Raw genomic sequence first — 27500 nt, 5'->3', positions numbered from 1 at the left:
CGTACATCGGGGCGTTCCACTTGCGCTTGCTCGCGTACTCGCCCAGTATGGACACCGGGTGCTTACCCTCGGTGCACACCTTCACCTGGTTCGGTGGAAACCGGGACCGATTGTCACCCCGCCGTGAGAACAGCGGTGCCTGGAACGGCATATTGCGATGTTTGTCCTCTCCCTCACCGAGCCCCCGTTTGTCCAGCTTAACGTCCAGCAGCAGGGGATGCAAGGAACCGTTCTTCTCCTTACCCAACCCTTCGCCAGGCTGCCAACCCATCTTCTGCAGTAAATGCATTCCCATGCCACCGGTAACGGGGGCCGACTGTTTCATCATATCACGCCTCGCCCACGGTTGGTAACCTTCGGCTAGCTCCCGCTGGCTAAGACAGTTAACGCCCGTTGAACCGAGGAACTGACCGGGCATCACCTTCGACGAGGCCCACACGGACATGTCCTTCTGTGTGTTGTAGAGCAGCTGGCGGGCATCGGGATCGGTGGGATTCTCTTGCAGCTTTCGCATCGCATTCAACCGTTGGCTTACGATCTGCGCCACATCGAGCTGCTGTCCCTCCGATGGTGCTTTGAACACGTTCGCATTCGTTGGCCCATTTGGTCCGGATGCCGATCCGGATGGTCCTCCTGCGAACCGAGCCGATGGAAAGGGTTGTAAATGGTCCGTCCGTGGTCCTGCATGTGAATGATCCGTCCGTGGTCCCATATGCGGATTATCAGCAGGTCGGGAAAGGACGAGCGGCGTTGGTATGATCGGTGGAGGAATACTCGTATCTACGGGAAGAACTAATGAAGGATCGGGTTGTGCTCTGTTACCGAACATCGGGCCCGGATGTTGTTGCGGATGTTGTTGATTCGTCACCGGAGCGACGTGTGCCGCTGGATAGACCTGAGCAGTCTCAAACATTGGCCCCAGTACGGCAGATGCCGGTTGAGGTACGCCAACATTCAGGGCCGGAACATGTCCAACAAAGGAAGCCGCATTCTGTTGAGTAACCGTTGCGTTGCCCGTCATCGTCGTCGTCGTCGTCGTCGTCGCCACAGGCACCTGTCCGGGTGTCAGTATGCCGTATTCCATCGTGACGGTCGGTTGCGATTGCTGCGGCACAAAGTTAGCGGACGGTGGCAGGATGTTTTTCGGAAGTTTCGGTTTGTTCACCGGACCAGTGGCAGCGGTCTTCCCCGGTGGTGCTGGTTTCTTTGGTTCGACCGGAATCCATTCGTTCTCCGTGGCGCGATGGGGAATGCCGGACGAAACCGGGAACTGCATCAGCAGCGCCTTCTTCTCTTCGGCCGATTTGGGCTGCAGAGGGGTCGCGTTACGGATGTTCATCACAATCGGAGCCTGCTCCTTGAGCTGAAACGGATGATGAAACGCTTTGCTGCCGCCGTCCGCATCGTGATCACTTTCGTCCGACGACACGCTCGACAGATCGTTGCTGTTGTCTTTGTGGGACAGTTTCTTACAGTACTCGGTCAGCTCTTCGACGCTCTTGCCACTCGTGCGCACCATCGAGATGAGCTTCGTCTTTGAATCTCCGTCCAGGTTTTGTACACCCGGTAACGTGCCCTTCTTGATCATACTGATGGCGTTCTTCTGTGCGATCTCCAGCAACTTCTGCTTGTCGAACTGTTCCGGTGAACGGGACCGGGATCGGGACGAGTGTGAACCCAATGACCGACGCCGACGATCCCGATCCCGATCGCGATCACGATCGCGATCCCGCTCTTCACTTCTTTTGTGTCGCTTACGCTCATGCTTAGTCCGCTCGTGCTCCTCCTCGTAGCTCGCATAGAACGAGTTGTACTTCTTTTGGTAGAAATCGTAGTACCGCTTCTGGCCCCGGTTCCTCTCGTCGTCCGAGAGGGAAAAGTCCGAATCGGACCGGTGCCGTTTGCGCATCTCACTGCGCTCTCCCCGATGGGAGGATCGTTCGCGATCGTCCTCGTGGCGCTGGCGCTGGCTCTCAGGCTCATGCTTTGCCTCCGGCCCACTTCCTTTGGCTAGTTCCTTAAAGATGGAGCTATTTTTCAGACTTTTAATCTGTATCTTACCCTTCATCAGCGGTCGAGTTTCTTCCACCTTTTCCACCTTTTCTTTGCCGGTGGTTTCCTCTTTCTCATCCCGCTTATCTTTCCCGTGCTTCCCGTGGTGGTGGTGATGATCTTTAGCCGGTTTCTCGTAATCATCGACCGGTTCCTGCTTGATCGTGACGAGTAGCGTCTCCTCACGGTGCCGTTTTCGCTTATGCTTCCGTTCACGGTCTTTTTCCTTTTTGATTTTCTTCTTCTTCACCCTCGTCGGTTCACCTTCGTCGGACGTTGGATCCGCGGCGTGCACCGCATCCGCCCTTCCGTCACCCTCCTCCCCTTCCTGCTGTTCACCGTCGTCGCTGAGGTTTTCCTTTCGCTTTTTGCTTTTCTTCTTATGTTTGTGCTTCTTCTTTTTCTTCTCCAGCTCGGTCGCCTCATTCGAATCATCCTCGATCATCGCTATCTCGGGTGGGGCCGCATTGAACACACGGAACAGCTCCGTCAGGATTTCGTTCGATGATTTGAGCGGTTCTAGCGACGGCTTCACGTCCACCGTATCGGAACCCTTCTCGGACGCTGCACTGCCACTACCAGCGCCGCCTCCTCCGCCGCTGCTGCTGGTGATGGTGGTAGAGAAGATGTTGGTGAGGTTCACATCGATCGACAGTTTGTCCACCGTTTCCGATTTGCTCGAGTCTTCGTAGCTGGTCGTTTTCTCCTGCTTGATTTTGATGTTCAGCGGGAACAGCTCCTTCGGTTTGTCGCCCTTCTGTTTGGGGTCCTTTTCCACCGTTGTGCTCATTTTCCTAGCGCCCGTGCGGTGGATACGCTAGAGCTGCAACTATAACTAATGCTAAATCACTCAGGAAAACGGGAAGAAAAGTTGGAAAATACCAAAAGGTGGGAGTTTTCCGCTAATGAGTTCTGGTGGAGGCGCAAGTTCTTGTTTTGATTGCAGTTTTGACAGCAGAACTTTCTGGTGGGTTGGTCTGCGTTTACAATACCAGGGGTTCAGCGATTTAATGCCATTTTTTCGCCTAGTTCGCCTGTGAAAATCTCCGCGTGAAAAGCGGAACGTGGAAATTGTGGCGTCGTACTCAAGTGCTCTTTCTTTGAAAATAGTCTCAAAAGCAACGTAATGGAAGGTACAAGCACCGTGGACAGTGGTCAGTTTTTTACCAGTATCACTCAAGAACGGTTCCATGGTGTAACGGTTAGCACTCAGGACTCTGAATCCTGCGATCCGAGTTCAAATCTCGGTGGAACCTGAGTTTTTTTTCTTTGTATTTTTCCTGCTTCATTTTGCGTTACTTTCAAAGTGTATAGAGGAATCAGGTGAAGTCATTAACTTTGGCCTAGATTCTAGACAGTGTGGACGTTAGAAAAATGGGAAAAAACAGTTAGATTTCAGGGATAGAACCAGAAAAGTAACCGAAACACACCGTTATTCAAATATTACACCACATCTTCGTTTTGACAGACACTCCTCACACCTTTTTGGCTCGAGAATTGTCTCCATTTTGGCCGCGAATGTTGCATCCAGTGTGCCAAAGCGTAAGCTCGGCAACCCTACCCGCTAGCAAGCAAGCAGCAAGCAAGCAGCAAGTCCGGAGAAGGCAATCTTTTTCTCCCAATTATTTGAAGCAGAACACTATCTACTGTGGGTTCGAGTTTTCGGGTGCAGCAGCAAGATGCCGCACCAACAGTGACCGTAGCCGAAGTGTGTGTACACGCGCGCCCCGGGTTTCCCCGTTTTCCCAACCATTGGGAAAGAGGAGAATTTCGGTTTTCCGTCCGTCCATCGGTGGAGGGATTCAGTGCGGTAGATCGTAAGGTTCGGGAGAATCGTGAAAAGAGGAGCAGTAGGAGCAGTAGCAATCGGTTCTACTACACACCGCCTACACTACACATCTCGAAAGCCGCCCCTTGAGAACCACAGAGAAGAAGGTGGCCGCATCGTCTACCGTTTCGGGTGCAGCAGTAGTAAGTAAGTCCCGTTTCCTTGATTCCCTTTGCCTTCGCCCGAAGCCGTCCTAGCAGACCGTGGCAGCAGCGGTGGCAACGATGGCAACGGCATCCCGTGCACACAGAGCGAAAAGTTTCAGTTTTTCCACGCGAGGAAACGCGTTCCGGGGGTGGACTTTTCGTTTTGGGGAGTTTTTTTTTCCGCGCGGATCTCGTTGATATATTCTCGGCCGTAAAAAGGGTTATATTCCGCGCGCCTTACAGTGCCGTGTACGTGTGCATCGTGTGCGTGTGCCTCCGTGTGTGTGCGTGCGTGCTTGTGAGTCGCGTTTGTCGTGTGCGTAGGAAGGAGGAGCAGGAGAAGCAGGAAGAACGACGAGGAATCTGCGAGAGTGGAGTGGTTTAATGAAAACTCTACCACCCAACGCACAACTCCTCTCGTCGTCGTTGGGTTTTTACGGGCGAGAGTGTGTTGGAAGAAGCCACTGGCGGTAGTGGAAACGGAGGTGGCGGCGAGGGAAAATTGTGCTTCATCGCTGGCATCGATCTTCTCGTCGCCGTGCTGCTGGTGTGTTGTGTTCGTTGTGGCAGACATTTTTTCGCTCCCTCCTCTCTCGCTTGTCTCTCATTTTTCCCCCCAAGTCTCTCTCACTGCCGTTGTTTCTTTGAAATCTTTGGATTGCTTTGACGTCGTGGAAGACGAGCATGCTAAATGCTATTGGAAGGTGGCAAAGGCCTGTTCATAAAGTATGCCAACTCCCTCTCTGGACTGCATTCGGGCCCATCCTTTGATCGATAGATTCTTCATGATTTTCCGTGGTGCTTTGGCTTCGCAATTAGCCATTTTTCGCCCATTCTGCCCCCTTGTTGTGCTGTATCTCCGTAAACACACAGGCACACACACTTGCGCGCGCGCGCGCGCGCGCGTGTCCGGACACGGATTCCACGCACACAGCCGCAGCTACACTAGCGCCCTCTATCGGGTGTCCGTCGGGTGTGTGTGCGTGCGTGCAATATGGTCCAGCACACGCACACATCCGAATCTTGTAACGTGCGCGCGCTGGTATTGGTGTCAGCGAGGGGTAGAAAAGAAAAAAACAAAAAGCGCGACACGCGAAATATGCTCGCCCGTGGTGTGTGCGTGGGGAGGCAGGCAGGCAGGCAGGCAGGCTATGTTGCAACTCTCTTTCCTCTAGCACCTTTATGTTTGGTTTGCTTCACTTTGTTTCTTCCTTTCCTATTTCTTGTGTCCTCCTTTTCCACCGAATGACCTTTTTACTGCTTCCAATGAAATCGCGCTGGTCTGATGCTACTTTTGAATGTTCATCCAACAACATTGTCTGTTAATTTGGCGCTCACTCTACAACAGTAACTGGAATTATGCACGTTTTAGGTTAACTACGGGCGAGATGCATAACTTTCTTCATTTGTAGGGCCGCCAATAACGTCGTATGCCGGAACACAGCAACACCACGAAGACGAATTTCCTTCCAATTGCCTACGACTACTTGATCCAACATGACGGCACCCTTAAGTGCACTATGATCCGTGGTGGGTGGTGGTGGCGGTGATGACGAACTGTACATCCACCCCGCCTGCCTCCAAAGATCGATAGACATCCTCTTCGATTGGTGAAAAAAATAATGGACGAACAATCAACCCCATGATGCCCCAAGGGAAGCAGAAAAGATGCGACTATAGTGCGTAGAGAGAAGGGTTCAACAAATATGCTCTCTACGTTTGTTGATGCAGCAAAAGCGAAAAGCGGGAAACGAAACTACTGCTTGCCAGCATCACCCAGTAGTAAGGCTACACAGCTTGATTACCGATGGCCAGGCTGGTGAGACACACAGGGAAGGGAGGGGAATGCCACATTTCTTGAATTTTATTTTTTAGTTTTGTTGGTTAATCGCGCATTGGCTGCTAAGTTTCGTCGTCGCCGACGGCGACGCGGCGCAACGGGGCACGGATTCGACGCACGTACTACGTGAGCATCATCACAGAGAGAGAGACAGAGCGAGCACAAAGAGAATACTGATTGGTGGGAGGCTGGCAAAGAGCATCGCTATTTTATCTCATCCAACATTGGCCGTGCGCTGTGGAGCACTGTGTGCCACACATACAACGCGCGTATCGTGCGCTCTTTGGTCTCGTACGAACGGATGTTATTATGGTCCATCAGCAGCATTCAGTCAGCATCAGAGATCTACGCGCCGAAACCACCGAAATATGTGACCCACAATAATGTGTGTAACGCTGGCTCGAAGCGGAAACGGTGGGATGTGTGATACGCATGAGAGAAGGGCGAGCGTCCGGATGCTCCGGACCACCTCCTCCCCGTCTCATCCCACCATCATCTTGGGTACTACTACGTCCTCGTCCAAAGCTACGGAGATTCGTCGTCGGTGGTGGCCTTCGCGATTATCATGAGCATGATTGCTTCAATTTGTTGGTAGCCGTGTACCGGGCAGTGGCACATCTCTGCGATCGTGCACACACCATCATCAGCGGGGAACTGGTCGCCATATCGTTAGGATGCTCTCGGATATACGAGAAACCAAGCACACACTGCACACTGTAGGCCCGCATTGCCACTCGCTCTGTTCTATTATTACGCAACCGCGAGAAATCTGAGGAACGAAACGATCCCCCCGCCACTTCACCCGGAAGTCCCTTTTTTTTGTTTCAAAGGCGTCTGTTGTCGCAGTACAGGCTGTAGAGAGATGCACATGCAGAGGCAAAATGTAGGATGAACCACAACGTGGTCCATCAACAACATCCCAAGAATCTCGTTGTCGTTCATTTCGTTAACGCGGAAAAATGGCATGCTGAAATGGGACATCGATTGAAAATGGGAATGAAAAATGTGTCGTTTGCGTGCACCGTTTTATTTTCGCGTGAAAAATCGCACACCGAAGTATGCCATTACCCGTTGTAAACGCGTAGCGCGTTCTGTCACTTACGGGTGGCAGACATCGGTCGGTTTGTCAAAAAGAAAAGACGCTTTTCCTCGCGCTGTGCCATTCTTCGAGACTCGGATTTTGGTTCGGCGAATATTATTCTCTGAGATGCTGCGGTGCAACTGGTTTGCTAGGTCGTAAGTTAGCTGCTAATCAATATCGATGCTGATGTGGTGTGACGTGCGGAAAAGGGGACACCCTTTCACGGTGCACTGTGATTGCGTTTTCGTAACGATATCTGATGAAATCGCTAGGATACGTACGATATGTGAATGGACTGCCGACCTATCATAGGGAAACTAGAAGTTACAGAAAGTGGTCCGAGGTACAGAACATACGTGGCCTAGGTGGCACATTTTAACGCCTGTTTTTTTTTACTAGGTAGGAGGAATTTCAGGTAGTGGGTATAAATATAGGGTGTACAGTGATTTCAACGGAGCGAATCGGCGGTAAAATTTTCAGTTCTCGTTGTGCGGTGGTGCGCGCGTGTTGCTGACCGACCGTGGGTGTTCAATTTTAACCATCCACATGATCAGTGAAAACAGATGATGCACGATTCAGTTTTAGTTTTCGTGTGCCGAGTGCAGAACGTGAAGCACGTTTGCTGGTTGGTTAGTGATGTTTTCAATGGAAACAGACTGTGAACAAGGAGTACATGGTTGTGAGCGTCATCAATTCTGACTAGTGCCGAGTGAGACGCTGGAATTGCCACGAATCCTCGAAGCACGCGTCCCACGTTGAAAAATATGGATCCATTACCGTTTCCTCGCGCGTTGAAATGTGCTACCGAGCAAAAATAGCTGCTGCTGTGCCGCCATATTTGTTTTGTGTTTTGCTGTGGAACGCGCTCTCACCACCACACGCGCCCTCGGTTGCTGTGCGTTGTGTGTGTGCGTGGAAGCTTCGCTGAACGCGGATGTGTCAGAATTTATCGCCTCAAGCAAGCCCCGCTCTGCGCCTGGTTCGTCGCTGTATGCTGATCGTCGTTGTGAGTCTGATTGAAGCGCCACACCGAATGAAATAATAAACCCCCTCCTGCTGCTGCTGCTGCTGCTGCTCGGCTGGAGGAATGCGAACAGGAGCGGTGAATCGCCATGACACTTTGGCTGGGATGCTGCCTCGTCGTGGCTGCGGCCATTGCAAACCATGAAAAAACGTGTGTGCGTTGAGCGGAAGGACATGGTGCAGCTCTTTGTTTTGTGTTTCCGTGGAGCAGGATTTTAGAATCGCGCGGGATGGAGTGGAGAACGAAAACGAGTAGCATCTCGTGTGTCCGTGCGTGCGTGCGTGTGTTTATGTGTATAGGAGAGCCACATTCTTGATCAAACGTCAAGCTATTTATTGACCACGAATGTGCGCATACTCCAACCATTCTGGTTTGATTTCGTCGCGTGAGGAACCGTGAGGGAGGAGGGGGGGGGGTGATTCGCGTTGTGTGTTTGATGTACCGCCGCCAGCGCGCCGTCTTCGATGTGTGTGTTTTGTTATGCTTCAAACCGGAATCGAATAGTGCGATTGCGCACCAGAGAGCGCGAGAGAGAGAGCGAAGTGATGAATTCCGTTCGTTTATGGCATCGGAGTTGAATGATTTTGGATTTTGAGAGGATTTTGGTTCGAGTCTAGGCGCTTGCTGCTTGTTTGCTTTGGTTGGGCGCCTTGGTGCATTTCGGTATGACGCAGTAAGAGGAAGGTCGATACGCGACGATGGGTGGTGGTTGAGCAAACTCCATTTAAAATGCTCGTTTTGTCGCTCTTTGGCGTTCCAGCTTGGCGGCGATGCGAAATTGCCCTCGAGGGCTACATCAGCTCTTTCATGTGCCGAGTCGAAACGATTAGATCGTAATTAGACTCTGTCGCTTTGCGTTTTTATTTTATTCTGCTCGATTACTCGATGCACAAAATACACTAACTACTTTGTCGTTGACACTACAAGATACGGACTACAAAATACCCCGATCGATGATGCGAATGTCGATAAACAGGCTGAAAACGGGAAGATGCGAAAGGCGAGTGCGCATGTTTGTTATTCGAATATCCTTTACTGTGCCATCAGCTCTTGCATCCGCAGGATTTTAGACTGATCAGATTTTTACCTCTCTTTATTGGGTCCAAACTCTCTCGCTCGCTCTTTGTTGAACCGTGAATACAGACGGAGAAGGCATCTTTCGTAGCACTATTGTTATTGTTGTTTGTTAGTAGTTGGAATATTTGTTAATTTTCTTCTTTTCATTGTCCATTGCAGGAACTGTGCTATGAAACGTTCTGACATGGCCTACGCGCTGCCATTAGAATCCGCCAAACACGAAGCCCATCTTCCCATCGATATCAGCTTTGATAGAACCGTCAGGTGTGATCCATTGGTAGCAGAGGAGGCGCTGGATTCGGTTGCCGAAGAAGCAGCCGTAGTAGCACTAGCAGCAGCAGCAGCATCACCATCATCAACGTTACCATTGACAATTTATGCACAAGAGCAGAACGTGCATCAGCAAATCTTGTGCTCAGAAGATCGTTCGCAAGTGGTGTGTTCCGCGCGAGGCACAAAACCTTACCTAGCATCGTGCTACCTAGAAGCAGAGCTACTGGACGATTGTTGCCATTATCCTCGCCATAGCGGTGAAAAGGACGACAGTTGGGGCATCTGTTGCAGAGTAGCACATTAGTCGCTGAGATCGGATCGCGACGGTGCTGGATTCGTGTACATGAAAAGAGCCGTTCAGCGAAAACCCGCTGGGAACTTTGTATAAATTAAGTGAAACAAGAGTGTTGTTAACTCTCTACGTTCCGGTTGTGTGTGTTAAGTGTAGTGTGTGTAGTGCAGAGGTGGATTGGCAAGCCGCCCTTAAACGCAAACGCCACGCCTGAAAACACGAATGTTTGTTCCTTCGTTAGTAACAGAGTGTAGCCGTTTTTGATAGATGTGTGCTGTGGAAGTGATTGGAACGGAAAGTAGACGAACTTTGAGTGCAGCAGCAGCAACGAAAACCAAGCAACATGTCTGCTGCTTCCATGAACAGTAATGCCAGCAGCAGCAGTAGCAGCAGCAGTACGTTCAAGAACAGCGCACCAGGTGAAAGCAGCGGGGCCAATGGAGGAGGCAGCAACAGCAATAGCGGTGGTGGTAACACTGCTTCTTCGCCAGCAAATGTAGTAGTTCTCGAGAGTGGGCCTGCTGCCATTCAACAACACCATCAGCCCCATCACCTGACTAACCATCCTCATATGATGGACAGCAACGACGTGGTGACTGCGGCCACCGGTTTGCAACAGCTCTCGAACGCCGCAAACGCAATTAAATTACGCGAGTGCGCTGTACAGTATTCCAATTTGATCAGCTATGGAAGCAACAGTACCAGCAGCAGCAGCAGCAGCAGCAGCAGTAGCAGCAGCAATAATAGTTTTAGCAACAATGGTAACATCGTAACCACCAGCAGCAGCAGCAACAGTGGCAGCATCACCAGCACTAACAATAGCACTAGTAGCCATAGCGCCCCAATGAGCAACAGCATAAACATGCTATCGCAGCCGGCGCCCGCGTCCGATGCTGCAGTTAGCGGCGTTCCCCTGGTAACAGCGGCGGCGCCAACTGGTGGCTCTCTCGTTCAGATGCTCGGTAGTGCAACCATTGTCTCGAAAGCCCATCCGCATCATCAGCAATCGGCACAGCATGCCTTTTCGCAACCACAAACATTCAACTACATCGATGCTGCGGGGAAGAACTTTAACGTGCTCACGTCTACAGGTGCCAAGTTGGGCCCAAGTGCGAAGCTGATCGGTGTGCCGTTTTCGAAGGTGAAGAGTATTACCACGACAACTACCAACCAAACGCAGCCCCAACTTCAGCAGCAGCAGCAGCAGCATCCGCAGCACATCGTAGTGTCGGCTACCGTTGGTAGCAGCGCTGGCGGTAATAATACTAGTAGCAGTATGTCTACAGCACCAAAAGCACCGAGCACGATGGTACACAAGCTGACCGTTCCAAGGAATATTCAGCTCGTAACACGGATACCATCGAGCAACAGCAGTAGCAATGCCGGTGGCGCAGGAAGCACAACGAGTACCGTCACCACGCTTAGTAACGGTGGTCGGATATTGCAGACGCAAACACAGTATAACACGCTGCAGGACACCGGCGGAGGAGGTGTAGGAGCTGGTATCGGAGGAACAACAACGACGACGTTTGATCTGAAAAGCCTTGTTCCAGCAGCTCATTCCGTGAAGCCCGTTCCGGTAACAAGCAAGAGCAAAGTCGGCCAGAATGCTTCCCTCAAGTTGCTGCAACAAAACGCTAAACCACTTTCTGCTGCAACGGTAACGCTCCAGGGCAAAGGAGGCCAGCAGTTACCGATGTCGCAGCAAATCACCGGTGGGACAGCGATGGTCAATTTAAGTCTCAAAGCTGTAAGGAGTGGCGTCGGTGTCGGCGTGACATCAGGGAAGACTGGTGCTGCTACCATCACCCTTCCTACCAGTAATGCCTCGGCGTTCTATATGAAGGGTGGCAGCGTGGTAGTTTCGAATGGTAACGGAACGGTATCGCTCCAGCAACCACTCATTTCATCACCACACTACACCACTACCCCGCCATCGGTGCAAACGACCGTTAGTTTTCAGCATCCATCCTCGAATACCCTTCAGCAGCATCACCACCCGGCGTCAATGATGGTACAAACGTCGGCAAGTCCGTCAATGGGCGGCGGTAATGTAATGGTGGCTACAACCACCACCTCCTCTGGAACTGTCAAGTTCTCCGCCAGCGCCCTGCACGGACTGGCGAAGCTTTCGACGCCGGCTGCCACAGGCAACGGAGCTGCCAGTAACCTGCTGAAAACGACCAAAAATCAATTGATTCAAATATATCCGCACCATCAACAGCCACAGGTGTCGGCATCGTCTCCTGCAGCATCTTCACCATCGCCCCACTTTAGAACGCAGTCACCAGGATTGACGACTGGGAATGGCAACGCTGTTGCTAGTGCTCCTCTCATGATTTCCACCTCGGGAACTACCGGTGGTGGTGGGCCTCAGATCGTACTACAGCAGCATGCCGGCACGCCGATGATGCATGTGTCGAGCACCGCAGGCAGCTTGCCGACGACGACGTCCACGGCAACGATCGTGGGGAAACTAACAGCAACCGGTGGTCGCTATCCGCCTGTATCTTCCGCCAGTTTTTACACTGTTTCCACGTCGGCGTATGGAGGCGGCGTAACCACAATGACCACTACGAGCGCTACCAGCACCATCACTCACGGTCACAAAGGTCTCAGCAATCTCTATACGGCAGCAGCGAGCGTTGGTGGATACGATCAGCAGCAACAACAACAGCAACATCAACATCAGCACCAACAACAGCAACAGCATGATGTGGTCACGAAAATAATCACTAAAAGTACGACTACCAGTGGTCCTGCACCAAAGGTGACGCCGAAGGCCGGTTCTGGTGGAAACCGTACTCGTCACAATAGCGTTTCACAGTATCACCAGAATCAAGTACAGCAGCAGCAGCAGCAGCAGCAACAACATCATCTTGCGTCGTCAAATGTTGTATCGACGTCCGGCGCGACAAAGACTCCTTACGTAGCAGTCGAACATCAGCAGCAGCATGGAAGTACAGCTACCGACCAGCAACAACAGGCAGTAGCGATGCCTAATCATGTCGGATCGCCAGCATACAACCAGCAACAAACCGGCCATACTCGGTACTTGTACTCGTCCTCCCCTTCCAAGCCTGCACAGCAACAGCAGCAGCAACAATCAAGCGATGCAATCGGTAACGACACCGGTTACTACAATGGACAATCTGACGAAACGTTCATGGCCCGCGTCCTGCAGAGTTTGTCGAAGAAATCGGCGGAAAGTGGACAGTACACAGCAAACGTGCCACCGGTTCACAACCGACATAACCAACAACAGCCGCATCAGCAGCAGCCTACGTATGAAGTGCAAACGTCAGCAGCAACAGGAAGAAGAATGAGGTAAGGATCACCATCGATAGGCTCAGGCGGAGGTTGTACGCAAACACATTCTGATCGCTTTCTTTTTATTCGCTTCCTTCTTTCATACAGCGTATCAAACGAAGGATCGATTGTACTAGAACCGAGTCAATCGATAACTGCCGGTCCGGATGCAGCAGCAATGGCAGAGTACCGGGATGATGAAGAACTGCATAGTGTCGAGGTGCGTCCGGCACCGATCGATCCTTCCACTGGTCGAATGGCCGTGCTGCAGACGATGCTACTGGATCATACCTATTGCAACCCTAAATCGTGGGGTTTAGCGGAACAGGGGGCACAATGCGGAGCACCGCAGCAACCGCAACACCAACAGCTATCGATGAACCCACCGGCAGCTCCCTCGCCCATGCCCCCGATGAATGCCCTCATTCCCATTGGTAGCAGTCATATAGGGGTGGGCTCACCGGTCGCTGCAGGTTTGCCAGTAGCGCAACTAGCTAAAGGATCCTCAACGCTGTCGGGCAGCATGTACGAGTACCTGTACCAGGCGAAAGGAGGCCTATCGACGAACCGTCCTACCGATGATGATGACACACAGTCGATCATCAGCAATGGTTCGCGGTCCGGTGCCGGTCTTGATAACGACCTCGGTGAGGAAACGGATACGGCACCCGAGTGCGAGGGAGAGGATGATTCGGTGACGCGCTGCATCTGCGATCTGACACATGACGATGGTTACATGATATGCTGTGACAAGTGCTCGTAAGTATCCTCGTGCTGGTTGTACGTTATGTGGATCTGTAGGTCGCTAATTCCTCTCCTGTTGGTTTTTCTTTTCGTCAAATCGCGTAGCGCCTGGCAACACGTGGACTGTATGGGCATCGATCGTTCCAACATTCCGGATGAATATAATTGCGAGCTGTGCCAACCTCGACCGGTGGACAAGGTACGAGCTCGTCAGCTTCAACTGCACAAACGCAAAGAACAGAGCCTGTTCCTGGCCAACAACAATGTAGTGAGTGGGTCGACGAGTTCTTCCACCACCGGGACAACAGGAACGCTATCTGCAAGTGGCGAGAACGGTAGTCTTGCCCAGCAGATGCTGCTACCACCATCAACACCATCGAACGGTGGCAAAAGTAGTGCCCATCATGCATCGTACAATGCGCAGTACAACGAGCTACAGTCGAAAGGGGGAGCCAACTGCACTAGCGGTTATAACCAGCATGGCGGATCGCATCAACATTTCAATAGTGCGAGTAGCGGCGTGAAGAATGCCAAGAAATCTCGTTCATCTGGCGGTGGATCGCGCAAAAAGTCGGACAGCATTTCGTCCAATTCGTCATCCTGCTCGTCATCGACCGTGTTACCGTTCGGCAACAACAATCTGGCCGTGTCAGCGTCGTTGGGCGGTTCGCTTATGAATGCGCCCTCGGTACCGGCTGGTGCCGTATTCCCGCCATCTTCCCACACAACCGATCGAATGATGTTGGTTCCGGGCGGTTCCGGTACAATCGGAGGAGATGCATCGGGAGCAGCGAGCGGTGATTTGGGTTCAACCATGCTATTAGCCGCAGCCGCCGCCGCAGCAGGCCGATTAGGAACATCGCCAATGGTTTCATCACTGAACTGTGATAGTATGAACAATGCTGGTGGAACTATTGTTGGACCAGGGGGAATAATAGGTGGCAGCGGAAGCATAGCTAGCGGAGGTATAACGAAAAAGCTGAGTAAAAAGGCCGAAGCGGCCCTTAATCGTCACAACAACAGCAACACGACCGGTGGCAGTAAGCGCAACAAGGAAGGGCTGCGAAACAACGCTTTGGGTACCGGGGCGAAACCCTCGAAGAAGAAATCGAAGAGCGCCGAACAGAGCACGGAGAAGCTGACCAACATGATACGTACCTGGATCGATAGTTACGAGTGGGCCTCGACGAACCATTACTCACCGGAGCTACGGGCAAGGCTGCAAGCATTCGCCAAACAGCAACACTCACAGAACCCGCTGCTAAACGACAGCAGACTGTTGGTCATTCCGGGATCCGCTGCACTACCGCCACGGTGTACGACGGTGCCACATGCCGGTGGTAAAATACTGATCGGTACGAGCGATATCGAACCACGTACACCCATTATAGAGGTGCGTGGTAAGTACATGCTGACCAGTCAGCACAAACAGCTGCAATCGTTGTTCAATATGGCGGCGAATGGGAAGTTGAGTCAGAACAAGAATGCGGGCCCATTCCTGTTCCTGTACCAGCTGCCGATGACGAGTTCCGGTGGCAGCGGAATGGAACTATGCGTCGACACGCGCACCTACGGCAATGATGCACGGTTTGTGAGGCGCTCGTGTCGTCCGAACGCTGAACTGCAGCACAGTGTGGAGAAGGGCGTGGTGCATCTGTACCTGGTAGCGACGACCAACATCAAATCGAACACGGAAATCACAATCCGGCATGATGAGCAGCTGATTCGGCGGATGGGCGGTGTGGTCATTCTCACGCACACGACCGTCACGAACGTGTGTGCGTGTGGGCTGATTAAAGATTGTGCCTACTCTGCGCAGCTTAGCGAGCCAACTCCGGCACAGGGCGCGATGACTGGCATCGGAAGTGCTAACAATGGGCTCCCATTGAGTAACAGTGCCGGGACAGCAGCATCACCAACCACTCCGACCAAAACGAGCAGCTCCACTCGGCTAGGTGCTCAGGCATTGAAGCGAAGCGTTAGTGAGATTGGAACAGTGGGAACCGGAATTGGAGCAGGTAGTACGGAGCCACCAGCAGGAAGGAAGTCTGGCACAAAGAAGTCACGCAACAACAGTACCAGCCGAGGATCCTCCTCATCCTTATCGTGTTTCAGTGGAACTGTGGAGGGTGCGGCATCGTTGGCGATTGGACGTACTCGCACAATGAGTGGTAGCGGTGGTGAACCCGGCGAAACCGCGTTCCCTGGCGCTCTCTCTCCGATGATGATGCCGGAAGGACTAATGCCACCGCAATCGCAACTTTCCACCATTCCACCTCCCTTGATTCCCCCGGCACATCTGCATCATTTGCTCCAACAGCAGCAGCAGCAACAACAACAACAGGACTTACAAGGCGCTTCGTTAGGTGGTGGCCTCTCGGGAGCATCAGCGAGCCACCTCGGCAATGGTCCATATTTATTCGGCGTAGCAGGAAGCGGTGCAGGGGGCCCTCCAATCATGGCTTCTCCTCAACACCCGGCAGCAAGCATATCAAGTTCATCACCCTACCACTGTTACGATATGAAATCTCCGTTGAGATCACCGCAGCCCCATATCAGCAGCTCCGGCAGCATAACATCAACGACGAACAATGCAACGACACCAATCGTTCTTCCCGCGGGCGTCCCCCAACCACTGACGCTCCCTTACCATCCGCTTCACCAGCAGGCAATAGCTGCGGCAGCGGCCGCCAGTTCACCGGCTAATTCACCGATCAACAAACAGTCCTCGCCAGGAGCAGGAGAAGGAACTGTACCAGGTCCACCAGATGCGGCAGCAGCGGCCCTGCTGGCAATGGCTGCTTCTTGTGGACCACGGGTGAACCTGATCGAAACGTTGGCGACTGCTGCTACAGCTACTGTCGGTGGAAGCACATCCGGCAGCACAGAGCACGGTTCCCAGATGGAACTGATACAGCAACAGCAGCAACTGCATCAGCAGCATATTCTTGAGGATGTGCTGAAGATACAGATCAAACCTTCACCACCAACGTCACCGATGAAGCAACCACCATCACGTCGCAGCTCATCCGTTTCGCTACTGCTTTCACCGACGAAACCACCGATCGTTGCACCGGTGGTGGCAACGGTCGCAGCAGTCGCTACTGCTACTGAAACAATCACAGAACGGACGATGGCCTTGAGCGACACTGAAGGGGCCGTGGCGATGGTTGTTTCAGCAGTGAAACAGGAGCTACCGGATGGAGCTAAGGAAGAAAAAAGCAAGGAGGAGATGGACGAGGACGACAAGTTTGAGCTGCTGCAGTGTAAGGAGCAGATGATGAAGTTCGACTCACCATTATCGGAGCACAAGCCTCTGGTTGAGCCTGGATCGTTTGATGTGAAGCGGGAAGAAGACGCGGAACAGAAACTGCCATCCGCGACGAGAGACGGTAACAGCGACATCGTCAAGCGCGAACTGTCTTCACCGGAAATGATGGGACACGAAAGGAAGTCGTCCGTGGCGGAGCAGTTGTCATCAGTGAGCTGTCGCAGTGGTGGTTCATCGGTCCCTTCATCACCCCTGAAGCGGCTTCAATCGTCACAGCAGCACCACAACAACCACTCGTCCGTGCATGGACCTACGTCGTCATTGTCATCCGGATCGAGTCACTTTCATCATCAGACAAATCATCACTCTAAAAGCAGTAGCAGAAAGGCGGGTGGATCAGGTGATGGTAGTGTGCGATCAGAGAAGAAGGCTGCATCGGAGAAGCCAAGCCGTAAGCTGACCCGCGAGGAGCGCAAAATGGAGGCAATCGTGAAGGCGTTTGCGAAGATGGAACAATCGCAGCAACGCAAGCAGGAACTCAAGGAACAGCGAAAGAGTGGTGGCGACGGTGGCTGTTCTGGATCCGGTGGTGTTGCCAGTGGCAGTGGTGGTGGCAAAAGGCGTAGTATATCCACTTCAAACACTTCCGCGCTGATGAGTGGCAATGTGTCCGATGAGGGCACACTCGATAGTTCCTCGTATGGTGACATTGGTAGCGGAGAAGGTGGTGGTAGCTTCGAGGGACGTATCGTTTCACCGGGTGCCGCTACCTCCGGTTCTGTTGCATTCCTGAATTCATCCGGAGGATCGGCAAGTAGTAGCGGAAGCAGTAGCGCCGGGGGCAGTAAACGAAAACGTTCGTCCGTTCTCGGTAGCAAATCCTCGAGCTCGTCCTCCTCGGCCCGGTCGAAGAAGAAAAAGAGCAAAGCGGTTAGCCAGCACTTTGCTTCCTCGACGCAGCAGCGCCGTAAGAAGCTCGCAGCGGCAGCACGTTCCAAGTCCAAGTCGAAATCGATCGACCAGCACGACCAGGAGCCTAAGCAACAGCAGCAGCAGCAGCAGCCGCAGCCGCTACCGAACGATCGAGTACGAATGCTGGCGGACGATCAGCACTCAATGCGGGATCAGTATGACAAAGCAGCCGAACTACTGCTGACATTCTCGCAATCGGCCAGCAACGAGGCGGTAGTCGGCACTGCGACACCACACCACCATCATCACCATTTGCCAGTTACAATGCAACAAGATGCCGGTTCTGGTGTCGGCACTAGTGGCGCTGGTGCGAATGATGGAGGAAACCTACCGCTACTCAGCTCCGCTTGCATGCTCATTGAGGCCGCAGTTGGACCGCTTGATCATCTATCCGGCTCGCAAACGTCCGCGCTGGGTTCCTCGCCTTCGGATTCGACGGGTTCTTCACAGCTGGCCACACAGGTTCTGCAGCAGCAGGAACAACGCTTGATTCAATCACCCGGACCTGAAGCACACTACCACCTACAACCACCTCATCAGGCGCCGCAGCTTCAGTCGGATTTTAAGTGTCCTGTCAAAGCGAAAACGAAGAAGAGTATGAGCCGTGAATGGCTCAGTTCGGCAGCAGCAGCTGCATCATCATCAAACTCGTCGGTTAATCCATCGGCAACAGATCTGGATGGATCGAGTGATGATAAACAGTCAGGAACGCACCCAACGGAAGGAGGCAGCGAAACGCAGTTGGAGGTTACTGCTAACAGTGGTGGCCACATACTGATCGCTGCCAAGAAGGTCGAAGAGTTTATTCTTCAAAACTCCTCAGTCCCATCGCAGGACCTAGGCAAATGGGCTACACCCTCTGCAATGTCGCCGGCGACCAGTAACGAAGTGAGTGGATCGGTGGGAGGTGGAAGTTTTGTCACATCAACCAGCAACAGCAGCAGCAACAGCACGGGCAGCAGCAGTACTGCAGGTCCGACGGAGAGTGCCGCCGTTAAGAAGCGCTGGTTGCGACAAGCCATCTCGGAGGAAACGGACGAACATCCAACCGGTGGTAGTGGGCTGCATTCGTCCTCCTCTTCGTCCTCGTCGCCTCCCCCACCGAACGGATTCGCAACGCCACTCAAAAAGCGCAGAGTTGTACGAGAGAACCCTGCTGCGATTGCCGTCGTAGCTGATCCGCAGCAGCAACAACAGCAGACCCCGTTCGCCGGTGGCCCGGATGCATCGAGCAACGGTACCGAGAACCGATACTGGCCGGATCATCAGCGTTCGTCAACAGCAACCACCGCCGGAACCACGGTGGAGAAACAGGCGATGGATCTGTCCCGTGCAGCGATGCCAACCGGGCCGGTAAAGATGCTAACACCACTGCATTTTGCTGATCCAGGCCCATTGTTACCGTTGGCGCGAGCCAGCCCTACTACGCAGGCACAACCAACAGCAGCAGCAGCAGCGGCATCAGGTACAACGCCGCCACCAACAGTACATCACCATCATCCACTATTGCAACAGATCCAACAACATCATCATCATCATCTGTCGCATCCGCAGCATCATCTGTCCCATCCACATACGATCCCACTGGAAATGGTAACCGGTCAGTTGCAGTATGACAGTACGGGTACCGGCGGTACGATGTTGGCTTCTTCGGACGCACCACAACCGGTGACAGTAGTGGCGACACCCGGGTCTCCTGCGATGGTGATGGTTGTGCCGGATGTCGTTACTTCGCAGGTGGCTAGTGCTGAACGTATGGAAGAAACATCTGAGCTGTACCTGACCGCAACGGAGCAGTATGCACAGCAGGAAACCGTGTCAACAGCGATAGAAGAGAGAGAAGTTATGGTAGAACCGACGGTAACGACTGTACCGGATACGACAGCTTCTTCATTAGACGTGCCAGATACGGCAGTCGTGGCCACTCCAGTAACACCACGCAGCAAGGGAAGCCAAAAGTACATGGCGATGGATGTGATGAAGGTGGAAGAGGTGAAAGAGGACCAACAGCAGGTAGTCATGATGGATTCGGAAGATAACTTGCAGCTAACGAGCCAGGAAGTGTCCGCAAACGAGGTGGAAGAGATTACCGAGGAGACAATAGTTGTAGAACAACCTTGTCTAGTGGAGCAAGTGGAAATTTCCACGGAGGTGGTTCACGATCATGAAGAACCGAAGCCAACGGGGGCGGCAGAGGAGGAACGCGAGGAAAAGGATGTGGCCGCATTGTTGCAATCGCCATCGCCATCGTCAGTCGCTGCAACGGAGGAGAAAAAGGTAGTCGAGGAGGAGGTGGTGATCGACAAAACGGAAGCCACCGAAGACCACAGTCTGCTGCTGGTAGAGGAAAGCATTGAAGACATACCTCCCAGGGATACTTCGTCGCCGTTGCCTAATGAAGTGGAGGTGGAAGTGCAAAGTGAAACCATCGAATCGTCAAAGCAGGAGGAGAAGGTCGAAAAGGACGAGAAGGACGTGATCTATCGAGGGGAGGATGATGACCACCATGAGCACGAGCTACAGTCACTGACGGATGATGAGCAGAAGGAGCTCAAATACTGCGAGGCAGAGGAAGAGGCGGGCCGCCGTGGATCCCCATCCGTCGCCGATAATCTGAACACGTCGATCAGCGCATCATTGTCGTCGACGTTCGATGAGATTGTGGAGACGATCGTTGAGGAGCAACTGGCGGCCATTGACCAGGGGCGGACGATCGGGCAACCGAATCTCGATAACATCAGCAGCAGTGAGGAAGAGGATGAAGACGATGACACCGACATGGCGTTACTGGGAGGGACGAAAAAAAGCCAGAAAGACGAGTTGGGCGATGCGTCGATCGAACAGGAAATGATGCAGATGATGTACGAGGAATCGTCAACGACGACAGCAGCGGCAACGACCGGTGCCTCCGGTGGTAATCGATCAGCAACGGCGATAAAGACTAACGCTGCCGTTGTTGTCGGTGGTCGCAAGAAGGACGCGCCTGACGGGATATTGACGCCTTCCGTTCGTGCCACCAATGGAAAGGACACGGGAAACGTGAAAGATCCTCCGTCGACCGCTAAACCACCGGCACTGTCGTCGGATCGAATCGGAGAGAAGAACGAGCAAAATGAGCTGGAAGACCTGCAGAAGGTGATTGCTTCGTTTCACACGGAAAACATCATGAATCTGATCTCGCGCAATCGCAGTAAATCGAAGAAAAAAGGAACCAGCCTTACGCCCCCGGAAACTAGTAGTGTGGTCTCTGGTCATCATCCACCACCGAAGAAGCAACTCAAGCTCAACTTTGATCTCAACTGTTTGAAGGAACAGAACCAGGGAACAGAAGCTCAATTAGCAGCAGCAACAACAACAACAGCAGCAGCAGTAGCCAGCATCACTACACCAAAGGACGCACCGTCGAGTGTCACCGTCGTAAGCCAAATTCCAACCGTGCTACAGGCTACGCTTCCACCCTCTTCGGTGTCGGTGTTGGCCTCGTCGACCACTCTATCTCCTGCCGTTGCCGGTGGAATTGGGACCGGTTTGTTGGGTGCACCGATCCCGTCAATCACCACCTTCGGCTCGGAACCGATCCGGTCGTTTACCACGCTACGCTCGGATCCGATAACGCCGACGATTGGTGCTGGTAGTCATCTGAGTACTCTCGGTGCTTACCATCTTCCCCATCATACCCAGCCGTCGCCAGGCGCAGCTCCGCTCCGTAGCTCCGTTTCCTCGATGTTCAACGATTATCCATCGCCGTCGAACGTTGGCATTATTGGCAGTAGCTCCTCTAGTGTTACCTCATCCGGCGCAACAGCTGGTGTCGGTGGTATCTATCAATATCGCTCGGAGGTGTCCAACTTGCTGGAGCGTACAATGCTCGCGCATCGCACGGCTACCGCTGCCTCTGTCGATCGGCCAGCCAGCTTCTCGACACTTGGCTCCCTGTCCGTGTCACCATCGACCCTAGGAAAACCGTCACTTCTCTCCGGCATTACGGATCAGATGACACCTAGTGGGGCGGGAGTGACAACGGCGGGAACTGTTGGAGCCATAGCCTCAGTCGGAGGAGGAGGAGGAGTGAGTGGTGCGAGTGCGAACACAGCAGCTGCTGCAACCGGGATAGGCCACTACCCGAAGATCTTCACTAAAACGGCCAGCTCGGATCCACGTCTCAACCCGGCCCTGCTGTCGGCCGGCAGTAGTACCGAGTCAGTACCGGGTGCTGCAGGAACATCGGCCGCTGCAGCAGCGACGCCGAAGCGTAAGCTCTCACTGACGGAGTATCGCAAGCGGAAACTGCAGACCAGCACCAGTACCGACTCCAGCCCAACGTCCATTAGCTCGGTGAGTGGCAGCGCAATATCCAGCATCACCACCAGTCCCCCATCTGCCTCTTCCATAACCATGAGTTCGATTGTGCCGTCGCGGCTGCTCGGTACGTTGATAACGAATCGGCCAGGAAGGGAAGAACCACCAACGATCGGTGGTAGCACTGCTGTAGGGCCATCGAAGACGATCGCTATTGGTGGTGGAGGAGGAGGAGGAGGAGCAGGAGGCGGATCATCCGCGGTTAGCAGCACGATCAGCAGCAACGACGTGAGCAGCTCTATCAGCCGCGAGTTGGAGCTGGAGCTGGAGCTGCAGAATGACGTCGACAAACCGTCCGGCGATTCGAAGGCGAAAGCTACACTAGCCACGAGACGCAACAGTGCCATGAACAATACGATCACTACTGCGACTGGATTGAGCAATGGCACAACAGTACCAGCGGCGGCATCGGCGGGAACCGGCATTGGTGTGCCATCGATGGTTGGAAAAGACGGTAGAAAAGTTACCGGAGGGGGCGGCAGCAGTAGTAGCAGTGGAGCCACCTCTCCAGAACAAAACAATCTACACAACCTTCACCATTACAATCACAAGCATCACCACCACAATCACTACGAGGCCCTTGCATCGGCAGAAGAGATAAGTAAGTACAGAGACACTGTTTTCATGGATTGATCACGAACTGACATCACCTGCGATCTCTAATCAATGGTTTTTCTCGTCTCATACCTTCAGCGACCACCTTCAGTGCCACACCGACACTAGCCGAACTGCGCAGCGAGGGCGGAATGTCGGCGGAACGTTTGAAGTCCTTGAAGTACTTCCCGTAGAGTTCAGTTTGAACGAAGACCACGAAGCAGAAGCAGCTTGTGAAATTATGCTGCACCATCATCCAACCTGTCAGTGCAACGCAACGATGATCCATCGATTTTTGACATGCAGGCCGTGTCGCGCGGTTCCTAACAGTAATGAGTAGCGGCAGCAGATAGCAGACGAGGAATCGAAACAAGTAGTATCTCTAACATGGAATGTAAATTTGTACATGCTGTGTAACACGGTCAGCGCTTTCAATCTATGTAACCGAATGGGGTCCACAATTTGCGTGAATGTGTTTTGCTGGGTTGTTTTTTTCATTTTCCTTTTTTTGCTTCCCCCTACGCACGATTCCCAGCAGTTCATTGCAGGGCACATGACTTTCGAATATTGGTGCCTATAATTGTCGGACGAGAAATGTCGATTCGTCTTCGTAGATTCCTGCACCTAGAGTGAGCAGTGGGTTGATTGAATCAAAAACGAACCGCGTAAATCAAAATCACGCTATCAATTTGAAAACCAAACGAAATAGAGTACCGCAAACAAACGCGGAAAAGTACCGCCCAGAAGGGCATGGAAGGGTGTTGCCATGAACAATTTCAAGCAGTCTGCTGATGCTGATAGGAAAATCGTCTCATGAATTGCATCTCGCAGTTAAAGTTAAATTTACTCCACCTATATTCCACCGTCAGCATTATCATCAGTGTGCGATTCCGGTGCATACGATTCTCGAATGCAGAACACGCGAGCCTGTAGTAGGCGCGCAAGAAGAAGGCAATGAAATCCGAATTTAAACGCTAGCTCTTGGCTAGCGTGTGGGCCTCTCTTACAAAACAAACACAATCACACGAAAAGATCACACTCTGTGTATCTTCTTACTCGTTCTTTTGCGTTTATTAATTCGTTTGTTAGAAGTTTAGTTTGCGAGATGCGTTATGTATAAGTATGGTTTGGCAGAGAAAAAGGGACACGAATACGCGATATGAATTGTAGGACGGCGGCGGCAGCATCGTTCAGAAGTTCACGTGGACACACACTGTGGTACGAATAATAGTATGTTATTATTATTATTATTATGGTTGCTTATTTAAAATTCAAATTGATTATTTATATCAGTGCACCTCCATCTCAGGATTTGGTGGTCGCCGAATGGTTTGAATGACAGATACGTTGTTCAATTTAGAAGCTAGGAGGTATATGTGAATACATACATATACACAATAGACGGCCTTATTGGTTCTGTTGCGTTGCTATACTTTCTTCAAAACAATAGATTACAATAGGGCGGGCTATGCTGGATTTGCTAATCATTTGAAGAATAATAGATCACTTATGATGGCGTTCATTCCTTCTAAACCACAGACACGCACTCACAAACATGTTCAGTTACTCAATTACTTCAATCCAGTGAATCAACCAGTTCAAAGAACCGCTGCGTGCTCCAACAAAGTGTAACCACCAACATGGCGTTTAATGATGATAATGCAGCTTGAGAGCAAATCCTTGAAACATTCGTAATCACACAGACCGGGCGCAAACGGAACGACTAGAGAGCGAATATTTATGGTAGATAACGGTGAGGCTAGAGGGGAGCACACAACGAACGCGAGGACAGGACATCGAAATGGAGATTTAAGGTTTTAGATTATTTCGTTCTATGCAAAGCATCACCCATCACACCGGTCTCTCAGGCACAGTCGGTTATGTTGCCGATTTTTCTAGGTTCCTATTTGTGACCCGCCACACCCGGTTGTGGGTTGTCGGAGGAAAATGAATGGGAAATCTAAAAGTGTGGACACCTTTCACTGTAATATATATAAATATACATAGTGTTAGCAGCATATGGCATCATTAGAGTGAAGAGTAATGTAATTGAATAATCATAAACTTGAAGCTAACTTGGTGAATAGAACTCGTTGTGGTGTCACTTAAAGCTCGCGCTCGGTGCTGCTGCCCCGAGGGCATTGGGAATGTTTTAATCTACTTTTTTTTTTATTACTTAAATAACAACACACTGTGGTTGTGTAGTTATGGGGGGGGATACATTTTTTATATTGATTTTTCATGTAGTGCTATATATATACATAACATATATACTTCTATGAATCTAGCTATATATACTGTACATGCATATATGTAACATATAACAAGCAGAAGAGAAGATAATTTAATACAAGGAAGCTCCTATACAAACTAGCAAATACTGTATGATGAGACGGATGAGCGAAAATGAATAAATGCGGGAAGAAATTTGTACATTTGTTAAAAACACATGATAATTTTAAGAGATTGAGCGAAAAAGGCTCATACAGCTCTCATCGTCGCGCCTCCTAGCAACGGCAGTTTCTACCCGACCCCTCTCATTCATCACCTTCCCCCCCCCCCTCTGATGTGGCCATGGTTGTGTGCGGTAAAACATGTGCATAGGCGTGCGCGTGCGCGCGCGCGTTGTGTGAGCGTAACCACGTGTTAGCCTACTGAGAGATTCGCTTATTCTGCGCGTCCTTTGGATTGGGAGATCTGTAAACTTTGTTCTTAAGAAGACGCGAAGCGTTATACAACACAATTTCAACTCCCTTTCCATCAAATGGAGCGACCTCGAACAGTCGGGATGGGCTGGAGAGTTTGTAAACAATTAAGAACACCACGTGCGACCAGAGAGAGTGGCCAAGAGTGACGAAAGAATCAAACAATAGAAACGGTACGGTACACACAAAAACGTGCACGCGCGCGCAAATGCAGACGCTTTAGGAAGAGCAAGCAAATGATAGTAAGTAGTAATAGGGTTGGGGTAAGAGTGTAAAGCAAACAAATTAATTTGAGTGGGAGGGGTATGGGCAGAAGGAGGATGCGAGTTACAGAAGGAGTAGGACGTGCGCTGATGGTCGCGATGTAACATGTATGAAAAATCACCTTTGTCATTTAAAACCAGAGGCCAAAAGCGCCTGAAAACACAAATGGAACAGTGGAGTGAATGAAAAAAAGAATTATCAAAAAAGCAAATGAAAACTAATTTAAAATTTAAAAGAACTTACTTGGTGTTGCAGACTGTTTTCAATTTATTAGATTACTCAAACGATCCGAAAACTGTTTTTTCCGAACCACAAACTGAGCAGGCTGGGATGAAGGGCCGAAGGGCTGCGGTGTCGAATCCATCGCGGCCGGTCGAAGATAAGCCTACTGTGTTGTGCCGGTCTGATGCACCGTTCCGGATTTCTTTCACAAGAATTGAATGTATACAGACATTCCGAGAACCGAATGATTAGTAAGAGTTGTGTTATTAATTTTTATTAATAATAATATTACTTGTTTTTGTTTGGCTTTTATGTTTCGTTTGTCTGTTTGTGTGTTTTTGCGCGTGTCGACACTCCACTATCCACTCCTCTCATCCACGTAAAAGGATTTTTTTCTTCTTTTCTTTGCCGATCGACATGCCGACGACTCCACAAATGGCGTGATACAGCAGAGGCGGGGTGAGAGAGAGAGAGAGAGAGAGAAAAAACGGGCGCACATGAAAATCTCTTCGTCTTATTTTTACGTAAAATCATGAATCTATACCCTCCATAATCCCGGGCGCCATTTTTATCTCCACAACCGGATTTCGTTTGTTTGAATGTTAATAACCGATTTAGCTTCTTCGTTCTCGAAAAAAGTACAGCAGGTTGTTGGCAAACTCTTATCAGCCAGCGGCTCATAAAAAAAACGTTTCACAGATTCGACTCCCTACAACGGGAAGGCTGCGTTTTTGTATCCAATCCAAGTTGCCAAGTTACCGGTGGTTTTGCCGATGACGATATAGTGCAAAGGATGACAAAGCATTGATTGATGGGTTTTGGGGGTTTCTGGTGGTTTTGGTTTTTCTGAAAAAACGAATTGCGTCGTTTGACCAAAAAGGATTTTCGGCTTCAAATATTATTTTAATTTCTCTCACTCGTCTGCATCTTTCTGTCCGTTGCAATTGTTTTGAAATTCAATCCAAAGATGAAGCTTCAACTATCTGCCGACATTTTTCTGCCCGTACCCGGAGTCGAAGGAGCGTCGGCAAACCATCGGATTCACACAAGACCGGCCTAGGGTCAGCAGAGACGCCATACTACTAATAGAACTATTGACACTTTTATAGGTAATCAATTTCCACATAAATCACCACATAGTAGCAGTTTGCACTAGTAACAGTAGTAGTCATAAAAGCAATAGTAGTAGGCTTCTACCTTCTGTAGCCCCTTTCTCTCGTCCATTTTCTTCGTTTTGCTTCGATGCATTTGCGTTTCTGAATATAGTGGAGCTTGGGATTCGAGCTGTATATCATTCTCCATCGCCAACGGCCGCCGCCATCACCAGTCAATATGTGCGTGTTTTGTTTCGCTTCTTCGGTCAGTTTGCTTAACAATGTTTTAAGATTTTATTTGTGCGCGCCTGTTCACGGCGGTACCAACCTCCACACGTCCAGCCGTCAGTAGC

The 27500-nt window shown here is 51.4% G+C and overlaps 2 protein-coding genes and 1 non-coding gene across 6 annotated transcripts in view; 2 read left to right on the top strand and 1 right to left on the bottom strand.

Moving 5' to 3' along the window:
- Positions 1-3583, bottom strand: part of LOC126577748 (protein Son) — a 4066-nt gene extending 483 nt beyond the window's left edge. Inside the window, exons 1-2 of one of the 3 annotated variants that reach the window (XM_050239621.1) lie at positions 3483-3583; positions 1-2893 (exon numbers count right to left, since the gene is read on the bottom strand). The exon at positions 1-2893 is cut by the window's left edge and continues 483 nt beyond it. In XM_050239621.1, the coding sequence (XP_050095578.1) occupies positions 1-2842 (2842 nt within the window). In that variant the 5' untranslated portion in view covers positions 2843-2893; positions 3483-3583. Of the gene's footprint in view, positions 2894-2934; positions 2994-3482 lie in introns of those variants that run through there. The other 2 variants (XM_050239622.1, XM_050239623.1) reach the window with 2 other exon arrangements.
- Trnaq-cug (transfer RNA glutamine (anticodon CUG)) lies at positions 3237-3308 on the top strand. Its single transcript has one exon. It is a non-coding gene; the product is annotated as a tRNA-Gln (tRNA).
- Positions 3584-3651: 68 nt separating the features above from the next.
- On the top strand, positions 3652-25293 carry LOC126577747 (serine-rich adhesin for platelets). 2 transcript variants are annotated; one of them, XM_050239620.1, is made up of 6 exons: positions 3652-4023; positions 5439-5845; positions 9208-12940; positions 13031-13681; positions 13772-22869; positions 22962-25293. In XM_050239620.1, the coding sequence occupies exons 3-6, from the start codon at positions 9957-9959 to the stop codon at positions 23054-23056; spliced, it is 12828 nt and encodes a 4275-aa protein (XP_050095577.1). In that variant the 5' UTR covers positions 3652-4023; positions 5439-5845; positions 9208-9956; the 3' UTR covers positions 23057-25293. The 2 variants fall into 2 exon arrangements, with proteins under 2 accessions (XP_050095577.1, XP_050095576.1); XM_050239619.1 differs by lacking the exon at positions 5439-5845 and having other exon boundaries at positions 3652-4027.
- Positions 25294-27500: the final 2207 nt, after the last annotated feature.

The sequence above is a fragment of the Anopheles aquasalis genome, chromosome 3 (genome assembly GCF_943734665.1).
Source record: "Anopheles aquasalis chromosome 3, idAnoAquaMG_Q_19, whole genome shotgun sequence".
NCBI lineage: Eukaryota > Metazoa > Arthropoda > Insecta > Diptera > Culicidae > Anopheles > Anopheles aquasalis.
Note: the sequence above shows the minus strand (reverse complement) of the source record. Positions and strands in the feature narration are given on the sequence as shown.

Excerpts from the sequence above, each read along its gene's own strand:
- LOC126577747 (XM_050239620.1), top strand. The coding sequence starts at position 9,957 with ATGTCTGCTGCTTCCATGAACAGTAATGCCAGCAGCAGCAGTAGCAGC. Across the intron at positions 13,682-13,771 it reads ATATGCTGTGACAAGTGCTC|CGCCTGGCAACACGTGGACT; the intron begins GTAAGTATCCTC and ends CAAATCGCGTAG. Across the intron at positions 22,870-22,961 it reads TGCATCGGCAGAAGAGATAA|CGACCACCTTCAGTGCCACA; the intron begins GTAAGTACAGAG and ends TCATACCTTCAG.